Here is an 11,532-nt window from a genome sequence, read left to right on the forward strand (position 1 = left end):
GGTTTTCCGGCCGACTAGACGCTTTGTTGCGTTTTGCTGCTGTTCACAGTTCGAAAATAGATATACATATTGTTCACAAAAAAGGAAATAGGGAAAAAAGGAAATTGAACAACCATCTCAAATCAAATTGTATTTCTCACATACAACAGGTGTAGACCTTTCAGTGAAATGCTTACTTACAAGCCCTTAACCAACAATGCAGTTTTAAGGGAAAAAAAGAAGAAAAGTAAGATATAAGAAAAACAAATGATTAAAGAACATCAGTAAATAGCAATAGCAGGGCTATATACAGGGGGTACCGGTACAGATTCAATGTGCGGGGGCACTGAGGAAATATGTACATGTAGGTAGAGTTATTAAAGTGACTATGCATAGATAATAACAGAGAGTAGCAGCAGCGTAGAAGAGAGAGGGGTGGGGGGGTGCAATGCAAATTGTCTGGGTAGCCATTTGATTAGCAGTTCAGAAGTCAAATGGCTTGGGGGTAAAAGCTATTTAGGGGCCTCTTGGACCTAGACCTGGTGCTCCGGTACCTCTTGCTGAACAGTCTATGACTAGAGTGGCTAGAGTCTTTGACAATTTTTAGGGCCTTGCTCTGACACCGCCTGGCAAAGAAGTCCTGGATAGCAGGAAGCTTGGCCCCGGTGATGTACTGGGCCAAACGCACTACCCTCTGTAGTGCCTTGCGGTCAGAGGCCGAGCAGTTGCCACACCAGGCAGTGATGAAACCTGTCAGAATGCTCTCGATGGTGAAGTTGTAAAACCTTTTGAGGATCTGAGGACACATGCCAAATATTTTCAGTCTCCTGAAGGGGAGTAGGTTTTGTTGTGCCCTCTTCACAACTGTTATGGTGTGCTTGGACCATGTTACTGTGTTGGTGATGTGGACACCAAGGAACTTGAAGCTCTCAACCTGCTCCACTACAGCCCCGTCTATGAGAATGGGGTCGTGCTTGGTCCTCCTTTCCTGTAGTCCACAATCATCTAATTTGTCTTGATCACGTTGAGTGAGAGGTTGTTGTCCTAGCATCACTGTCGTGTCACCAGCAAACTTAATGATGGTGTTGGAAACGTGCCTGGTCGTGCAGTCATGAGTGAACAGGGAGTACAGGAGGGGACTGAGCACGCACCCCTGAGGGGCCCCTGTGTTGAGGATCAGCGTGGTGGATGTGTTGTTACCTACCTTTACCACCTGGGGGTGGCCCGTCAGGAGGTCCAGGGTCCAGTTGCAGAGTTCAGACCCAGGGTCCTTAGCTTAGTGATGAGCTTTGAGGGCACTATGGTGTTGAATGTTGAGCTGTAGTCAATGAATAGCATTCTCACATAGGTGTTCCTTTTGTCCAGGTGTGAAAGGGAAGTGTGGAGTGCAATAGAGATTGCTTCATCTGTGGATCTGTTGGGGCGGTATGCAAATTGGAGTGGGTCTAGGGTTTCTGGAAAGACATGAGTGCTACGGGTCGGTAGTCATTTACCTAAGTTACCTTAGTGTTCTTGGGCACAGGGACTATGGTGGTCTGCTTGAAACATGTTGGTATTACAGACTCATACAGGGAGACGTTGAAAATGTCAGTGAAGACACTTGCCAGTTGGTCAGCGCATGCTCGGAGTACACGTCCTGGTAAGCTGCCTGGCCCTGTGGATTTGGGAATGTTGACCTGTTTAAAGGTCTTACTCACATCGGCTGCGGAGAGCGTGATCACACAGTCATCCGGAACAGCTGATGCTCTCATGCATGTTTCAGTGTTACTTGCCTCGAAACGAGCATAGAAGTTATTTAGCTCATCTGGTAGGCTCATATCACTGGGCAGCTCTCGGCTGTGCTTCCCCTTGTAGTCTGTAGTAGTTTGCAGGCCCTGCCACATCCGACGAGCGTCGGAGCTGGTGTAGTACGATTCGATCTTAGTCCTGTATTGACGCTTTGCCTGTTTGATGGTTTGTCAGAGGGCATAACAGGATTTCTTATAAGCTTCCGGGTTAGAGTCCCGCTCCTTGAAAGCGGCAGCTCTACCTTTTAACTCAGTGCGAATGTTGCCTGTAATCCATGGCTTCTGGTTGGGGTATGTACGTACGGTCACTGTGGGGAAGATGTCCTCGATGCACTTATTTTTAAAGTCAGTGACTGACGTGGGGTATTCCCCAATGCCATCGGAAGAATCCCGGAACATATTCCAGTCTGTGCTATCAAAACAGTCCTGTAGTTTAGCATCTGCTTCATCTGACCACCTTTTTATTGACCGAGTCACTGGTGCTTCCTGCTTTAATTTTTACTTGTAAGCAGGAATCAGGAGGATAGCATTATGGTCATATTTGCCAAATGGAGGGTGAGGGAGAGCTTTGTACACGTCTCTGTGTGTGGAGTAAAGGTGGTCTAGARTGTTTTTCCCTCTGTAGTGGTACATATATATAATACGTACCACTATTCCCAACACACCCCACCACCCCTTCCCACTACTTTGGCCCCAACAGATCCTACACTAGGATGTCGGCCTGTGAGACTGGAACCTCTTCTCTCAAACCCCCCYGTAGTTCTTCTGAGCTAAAATCTCTGACTCCTAAAAACTTCTCTGCTGCTGCTACTACCAGTTCAATCTTCTGGGATTTCCTTTCCATCTGTGCGGTACAATTAATGACCATAGCAATAAACGCAAAGAAGCCAACCTTACTAAAGCACAATCTGTGAGGGTCACTCTGTACTGGCCTACTACTCACAAGGATCCTCTCAGGCTCCCTCAACCTTTGCACACCATCCTCTACTTTCTTCACTGCCTCAGCATATGACACTTTCTGCACTTCTTGCACCCTGGAAACTTCAACCTGTCTCCCCCACACACAACATTTCTGATCCCTTGCAACATGGCCACCCCCACAATTGACACACTCCACTTTTCCCACCGAAACGACACACTCCTTTGTCCCATGCCTTTCAGCACACTTTTCATACCTCGGAATCTCCCTTCTACATACTGTTGCAACATGACCATAAACTTGGCACCTGAAACACCATAGTGGGTTCGGAACAAACGCTCTCAAGGGATGATGTATGATACTGTATATTTCAACCAGTATGGGGGTATACTCTACCACTTACTGGATTGTATTTCATGTTGGTGGTAAAATAAAATAATATAATAGAGAGGGTATAAATTCTTATCAACATTAAAAGCACAGAAAAAAGCTTTATTTTGTCACATGAATATTGAACCAGAACATACATATGGCAGCATATGAAATAGCTTGTTAGTGTAGTGACAAATTGCTTTTTTGCTTTAGTAACCATCAATCCTCTTGAGTACAGAGTCAGGCTGGGAGGTGAAGAGAGACACATTTATATAAAACATATACTAAAGTGATTGTTTTATAAGAGAGGTGTGTCTAACACCTTTATCATCATTACATCATACAATCATGTTCATCCTATCTAGAATATCATTATACAGACATTATACGTGTAATGATGCAAMATGTACTGCATGAAATAGGTGAATATTGTGTGTGGACCATTATCTTCAAGTATATGCACTGATGAAGTAGCTAGGGATACTAAGTCTACAATTATGCACACAAAAGTTGTATATATATATATCATTCAAAAGGAGAGAAGGATAATCTAAATGTGCCACATAACTACTTGCTAACTATGTATAATCATGCAAACTTATATCAAGTGGATATCATATCATTGTGCCATTATCAGTCAAGCAGTATGTTCATGCTTCTATAGCTCTCTTAGCTCTCTTCCACTCCATGACATAACACTGGTCCAAGCCGTTAGTGCTAACGATCTGGACCAGAGCTATCCATGACATACCTCACTGAGAGATGAACTCAGATGATCTCCAGGTAGATAGCTGTTTCAGTGTTATTGTCATTGTAGGCAGGGCTTTGTCTGTCTCTTGTTCCTCTGTCCACCGTGCCCCCTTGACTCTCTCCTCCTCTTCTCTCCCCWCCTCGTCTCTCACCTCCTCTTCTCGCTCCCCCTCTCTTCTCTCCACCTCGTCTCTCCCCACCTCGCCTCCCCATCGGATGTGTCTGAAACACAACATAATGTGGTTAATCAACCATTCAATTGGATATTTATGTTTCAATGCATAATAAAGCTTTTGTATTGTAATATACCCAATTACAAGCAAAATTATATTTTTGGTACAGAACAGTAGGTGTACCTGTTTGGTCCGGACGAAAAGAGGGGTGCAGTTCTGGTAAACCAGCTGGTAACTGCCATTGGTGTAGATGTTGTTGACCTCAGTGCAGTTGATGTAGAGGGGCATCCGATCCTGGTAGATCCCCATGTCCCCAGGATACACTGGAGGTCTGCAGGTCAGCACACGTCTTTAAGGAATGAAGGCAAAGACAAGAGTTTGGATTAGAGAGGACATCATCATGAAACATCTACTTTAAAGATTTAAGATGTCTCCTCTTGGAACGTTTTTACATGTGAATGAATAGTTCCTCTTTCATTATTCTATTCAATGTTATCTTAAATGAAACAACATATGTTTGATGTACTGGTATGTAATTTGGTTATTCCAAGTTTGCAAAACATCTGAAGTTATTGAGGCACAATGGTGGCAGACGTTAGAGAAGTCAGAGACAAGCAACTCTCAGAAAATATGTTTCTTACTTTCCTGACCTCTTTCGACAGCAGAACAGGAGAAGTAGAGAGAGGATGAAGGTGGCCAAAGAGATGCATACTGCAGGTATCACTTTCCACAGCAGAGAACCTGTCAATCAACAACAAAAACACAGCTATSTAAACTAAAGATACCACTTTTTTTGCTCTTCAACCTTCAGCAAACAGATTATCTTCTTATCTTATATTATACTGTATTATTATACTATATTATTGGAACAGGTCAACCAACCAGTGACATTACAGGAACCATTCATACATTTGTAAAGATAATCTTAAAGAATAGGCCTTAGTGACCTTGAACGATTCATGCTTAGTATTTCACCCTCATATTTTACTCACAGTACAGATGCTGCCTACAGTACACCATGTATAATGTGTGTGCATCTCAATTGTGTTTCCCTGTTTCCACATGTCCTCACTTTCTCAAAATATATTGGAGGAGAAGGTCAGAGGTTCCTTTCTCCTCCAATGAGTTTTGAGAAGGAAGCGAGGAGAGAGGACGTGAGGAGTCAAGGAAATACAATTCAGATGCACCCATGTATTTCTCTTGTGTGGCGTGGTGTCCTGATGCTTACCGTCCTCTGCCTGAAGCAGTGTGTGGGAGTCGTTGCCCAGTGCATTAATGGCGAAGCAGTCTATCCTCAGTGGAGTGTCCATGTGGCCCCTTAGCATGGCTGTTAGTGTACCGTTCTCTGAGCCTACTGATGTGTTGTAACTGTATGGTGGAACACTACCGTTGACACTCCAGGTTACGGCAGGCCGGGGGTTGGAGTCTACAGAACAGCGACACAGAACCTCCAACCTCTCCACAACACAGTAGGAGGAGAGTTGGAGGATGACAGGCTTGTCTGGGGGATAGAAGAAGGGAGGGTGTGAGAGAGAGGGAGAAAGAAAGAGAGAGAGAGAGAGAGAGAGAGAGAGAGAGAGAGAGAGAGAGAGAGAGAGAGAGCATCATGGAAGGATCAGAGACATTAGAGTACGTGGGATCTACTGGAAAGGGGTCCGCCCTTAGAGGTTGTGACACCGTATTCCAAGAACAATGTAGCTTCTCAATTCAAAATATTGTTCTTGTATCACAATGTAAAGTGTAGAACTGCACAAATAGCAGCCGTTTATATCCCTACGCAGAAATTGGAAGCAAAATAATCTATCAAACATTGACTATACAGAATGCTTACATTGAATGTTTAAGGAAGTCGATCTGGACTCTGCCCGTCCAATTAGGTTCTGGGCTGTGCAGCGGACCCTCATGTCTCGGGTCACGTTGTACACCCGGACCGTGTGTGTGCGCTGGTGAAGGTCTACAGTTAGCCCATGTTGGGTGTATGACCACCTGTACTCTGTCACAGGCGGGTCAGCTTTACAGGAGCAGGCCAGTAACACGTTCAACCCCTCCTGGACAGTCAAGGTATGGACCTGGACTGTGATATCTTTTGGAGGAACTAGAGGAGAGATGCAATTGCAGTCAAGGCCAGTATACATAAAGCATCTCTGAGTTGGAGTGCTGATCTAGGATAAGCCCCCACCCCCATCCTATATAATTACAATATATAAGTAGAATCTGATCCTAGATCAGCACTCTGAAACACTATGAATATGGGCCCTGGCTTAGCATTACACACAATCATAACTTTATATAGAAAAGTACTTACATCTCACATGGAGCTCCTTTACGGTGTATACTCTTCTTCCTCCTGGAAATACTGCCTCACACCTCATTCTGGGTTTGATGCGGTACGATGCAATAAAGGTGAGAGAGGTCCGTAGTGTAGGCCCCTGGCCCTGGGGCCGGAGTACCTGCAGCTCCCCGTACTCGCTGCTTTTCTCCTGAGCTCCTCTCTCCCACCGCCACTGGAGGGTGGGTGCCTGGGAGGGACAGGAGTAACTGATGCTGCAGTTTAGTGACACCACCTGTCCTTCTGTCGCTGCCCCCACACCGTTGATCACTGGGAGCTCTGGGGACTCTGTCAGTGAGGGGGACAAAGAGAGATAAGAACTGACTTGATGAACATAGTCTAAATGGGGATAAAGTAAATGTTTAGTCCATTAGCATTAGGGATAATTCCACTCAGGTTGAGTAAACATTGGTAGATTGATGTATTAACATGAGCCATATAAAATAACTCTCTTATCACTTATGTAACATGTTAACAATGAAAAGGATAGCAGTTACTTAATCTCTATATAATAAGAGATGAGACACAGAGATTCTGTTAAATAACAAGAGATACACTAAGTGTATAAAATATTAAGAACACCTGCTCTTTCCATGACATAGACTGACCAGGTGAATCCAGGTGAAAGCTATGATCCCATATTGATTTCACCTGTTAAATCCACTTCAATCAGTGTAGATGAAGGGGAAGATTTTTATGCCTTGAGACATATATTGTGTATGTGTGCCATTCAGAGGGTGAATGGGCAAGACAAAAGTTTTATGTGCCTTTGAACGGGGTATGTTAGTAGGTGCCAGGCGGTTTGTGTGAAGAAATGCAACGCTGCTGGGTTTTTCACTCTCAACAGTTTCCTGTGTGTATCAAGAATGGTCCACCACCCAAACGACATCCAACCAACTTGACACAACTGTGGGAAGCATTGAAGTCAACACGGGCCAGCATCCCTATGGAACGCTTTTGACACCCTGTAGAGTCCATGCCCAGACTAATTGAGACTGTTCAGAGGGCAAAACGGGGGATGCAACTCAATATTAGGATGGTGTTTGGTATACTCAATGTATGTAATTATGTACGATGAGATCCCTCTCACCTGACACAACGATGTTGACACTCCTCGCATTCCCCCAGACTATCTGTCCATGGCCCTTCAAAGCCAGCTGATAGACATTGGAGTCAGCCAGGTGGACCCTGTCAATCATTACAGAGCAGTCTCCATCGTCCGTGTTTCCCCGTAGGGATGTCCGGCCCAGGAACTCCCTGCTGACTGTGGATTTGTCATCCGTACTGAAAGCTGTACTCTGCAGGACGGCGATGTGGCTAGTCCTGTAGCGCARCCTCACGCCCACCACTTTCCCCTGCCTGCCCAGGGCGGAGTGAGAGGCTGAAGGAGTGAAGGAGCAGGGGATGACCACGCAGGAGCCTGCCAAGGCAGGGACATGGTTTGGAACAGAGGGCATGGGGGACACAGCATGGGTGTCCCTCCAGAAGCCTGTTGGGATGAAGTAGTAGAGAGACATGAGCTATATCAAAAGTTAAAGCCCTGTAGTGCAACAATGTGACTGTGCAACTATGTCACTGTCTGGTAGATGTGAAGAAGATACTGTACAAGTAAAAATAGTTGCACCACACTAAAACAGAACAGAAGTAACACATAGCATCCAACAGTTAACTACTGCTGGCTAAAACTACATCCTAAAGTAATACCATGGAGGAAGAACTTTGTGTTCACATTACATTCAATCATCAATGAACAATGAAATGAAATAGAATTGTAAAAAAAATACAAATAAAAAAKAATTACTCTCTGTTCAGCTGTTTGTTGCTGGGCAGTCTGACAAAATGTGATATGGTGGGACATTTCACAATAGAGTTAAATTAAGAAAAAGGGAAGGGACATGCTTTGCTTTGCTTGCATTATCATCCTACTGTACTAACATGGTCTCTGTGCTTTAATTACTTATTTTCTCACCTGTTATATTGTTGAATACACAATTGCATCAATGAATGGATAGAATTGTGCAGCAGTCATTTCCCCTCTTTTTATAGTAGTCCTGTGCCTCAATTAATGGGGAAAACTGCTCTGCAGCTCATTATCGTCATATCTAAAAAATATATACACTACCGTTCTAAAGTTTGGGGTCACCTAGACATTTTTTGTCCATTAAAATAACATCAAATTGATCAGAAATACAGTGTAGACATTGTTAATGTTGTAAATGACTATTGAAGCTGGAAACGGCAGATTTATTTTATGGAATATCTACATAGGCGTACAGAGGCCCATTATCAGCAGCCATCACTCCTGTGTTCCAATGGCACGTTGTGTTAGCTAATCCAAGWTTATTATTTTAAAAGGTTAATTGATCATTAGAAAACCCTTGGCCAGAAACAAATAACTTTCTTCTGAAACTTGTCAGTCTATTCTTGTTCTGAGAAATGAAAGCTATTCCATTCGATAAATTGCCAAGAAACTGAAGATCTCGTACAACGCTGTGTACTACTCCCTTCACAGAACAGCGCAAACTGTCTCTAACCAGAATAGAAAGAGTAGTGGGAGGCCCCGGTGCACAACTGAGCAAGAGGACAAGTACATTAGAGTGTCTAGTTTGAGAAACAGACGCCTCACAAGTCCTCAACTGGCAGCTTCATTAAGTAGTACCCGCAGAACACCAGTCTCAACATCAACAGTGAAGAGTCAACTCCGGGGTGCTGACCTTCTAGGCACATTTTAAAACATTTAAATATAACATCATAAGCAACTCACCAAAGATCACAATACACAGCAGGAGCATTCTGTCCAGACACATGACTAGAACCATGCTCAACAGACACAACAGAGGGAAGGATGGCGTGATGGAAGAAGAGGCGAGGAGGAAGTTGTTTTGGTTTCATAATGTCACGGTGTCATGAATTTATTTTAAGACCACTAAGAATTTCCCTAATAGTCTGCAGTACTATATAGTTAAGCTAACACATTTCAAATACAGTACATCTCATATTATATCATAATTTGTAATGGCATTATTGTAATACATAGGCCTATAATACACCCGTGTTATAGGCCTTGTGTCACGGCATTCATCGTGACTTGTGTCACGGCATTCATCGTGACTTGTGTCACGGCATTCATCGTGACTTGTGTCACGGCATTCATCGGAAGAAAAAGAGGAATCGTCAGACCAAAATGCAGCTGGGTACTTGTTCATCTTTAATCTACTGAACTGAACACTAAATACAAAATATCAATAGGAATAACCAAAAACAGTCCTGCATGGTGAAAACACTAAACAGAAAATAACCACCCACAACTAACAGTGGGAAAACAGGCTACCTAAATATGGTTCTCAATCAGAGACAACGATAGACAGCTGCCTCTAATTGAGAACCACACCAGGCCAAACACCTWGAAATACAAAACATAGAACAAAACATTGAATGCCCACCCACATCACACCCTGACCAAACCAAAAATAGAAACATACAAAGCAATCTACGGTCAGGGCGTGACACCTTGGCTGGCACACCACTTGCTATTGGCTTATGATACTGTCACGACTTCCGCCGAGGTCGGTCCCTCTCCTTGTTCGGGCGGCGTTCGGCGGTCGACGTCACCGGTCTCCCAGCCATCGCCAATCCACCTTTAATTTTCCATTTGTTATGTCTTGTTTTCCCACACACCTGGTTTGCATTCCCTCGTTACTCCTCTTGCATATAACCCTCAGTTTACTCCCATGTCTGTGTGTGGATTTGTTATGTGTAAATGTATGTGTACTCCAGGCTGGTTTGCGCCGGGATATTGTAACCCGTGTGTGTTTAGTTTTCTGAGTGCCGTGTTTTGTTCGCCTCAATAAAGGGCTCCGTTTGCTACCAATTTCTGCTCTCCTGCGCCTGACTTCCCTGCAGCCAGTTACGCACTCCATTACAGATACATTGTGTGTCTGCGCAGTGAAAATACCCTAAGTGATGATCCTACACCCGTATGAGAAGAATAACTGTTAATAAAAATCTGCCATTTTAAAAGAGTCCCATCATCCCTGAGTCGGAGGATTCCATTGCCTAAGTGACATATAAAGGAAAGAGAGACATCAGCAGTTGTGTGTGTGAGGAGATGCATGAGGACATGTGTGACTCACACTCATGCTGTTAGCCGTTTCCTCACACCACTAATTCTCTTCTCATTGACTCCCACTCGTTATTAGCTGTAGGCCGTGGCATTCATGCAGGGAAAACAATCTTAATTTGGCATAAATGGAGGTTGATAATGTAGATTGTAAAATTCAATAGAACGTTAATAATTAATAAGATAACCTGAACTTTATCCACTGACGTTTCAGAGGTGGGCTACAGAAATGTATTTTGAACCTTCCAACAAAGTTCCTATTACTAGTTTTAAAGAAATATACTGAATAATGTCGGTGCACAAGCCAGGAAAAACAACATTGCATGGAATGTTTTTCATGTAAAGCTGTAGTTCTGAAAAGAACTATGAAAAACTATGTGTTGAGAGGTCAAGATCAAGGTGAATAAAATGAATACATGTCAGAAAGATTCCGCATGACTAAAGATCAAGAGGGAGTGGGTTCAACCCGTGTTAAAGATGCAAAATAAGCAGTTACTGGAGATTTAAAAAAGTAAATATATATAAAAAAATTAAGCAATTCAAGCTCCTAATACAGGAGCAAAAAATTGTCAATGTTGTGTTGAAAAGGTAAACAGCAGCCAGACTGCAGACAAAACTAAAAGAAAGTAAAAGATCACTATTTCATTTGTTTATCTTTATTGTGCATATAGAGTGAGATTGTAGACTGGAGCACATGATATCACTCTAAGCACAATACAATCAGTTTTGGGAAAGGGACCAAAATCAGTGGAGGCTTTCACAATCACAAAGTTGACTCATGGATATTCTGTATATTCCTTATATTCTGCATATGAATTAAACTTGGCACCTATTGTAAGGGGTGTGTAACTGGTGGCAGGGAAGTCAGACGCAGAACTGAGTAATAACCGGAACAGTTTAATTATCAAAACCAACGGCATCCAGAAATACAAAATATGGGTACAAATCCCGTCGCGCACCAGTCAAAATGTGCACTTACAACAAACAATTTCACACACAGACATGGGTTGTCACGATCGTGTTGACGTGAAAGAGAGGACCAAGGCGCAACATGACTTGAATACATCTTCTTTAATTATAACGACGAAGATGAACACGTAACA

The 11,532-nt window shown here is 43.3% G+C and overlaps 1 protein-coding gene across 1 annotated transcript; it reads right to left on the reverse strand.

Annotated features, from left to right (window-relative positions):
* Window positions 1-3,156: 3,156 nt before the first annotated feature.
* Window positions 3,157-9,142, reverse strand: LOC111959068 (sialic acid-binding Ig-like lectin 5). Its single transcript, XM_023980492.1, has 8 exons — window positions 9,074-9,142; window positions 7,400-7,798; window positions 6,286-6,597; window positions 5,812-6,075; window positions 5,209-5,481; window positions 4,622-4,721; window positions 4,164-4,329; window positions 3,157-4,029 (listed from the first exon to the last, which is right to left on the reverse strand). The coding sequence occupies exons 1-8, from the start codon at window positions 9,126-9,128 to the stop codon at window positions 3,826-3,828; spliced, it is 1,773 nt and encodes a 590-aa protein (XP_023836260.1). The 5' UTR covers window positions 9,129-9,142; the 3' UTR covers window positions 3,157-3,825.
* Window positions 9,143-11,532: the final 2,390 nt, after the last annotated feature.

This window comes from Salvelinus sp. IW2-2015, linkage group LG35, assembly GCF_002910315.2.
Source record: "Salvelinus sp. IW2-2015 linkage group LG35, ASM291031v2, whole genome shotgun sequence".
NCBI classification, from domain to species: domain Eukaryota; kingdom Metazoa; phylum Chordata; class Actinopteri; order Salmoniformes; family Salmonidae; genus Salvelinus; species Salvelinus sp. IW2-2015.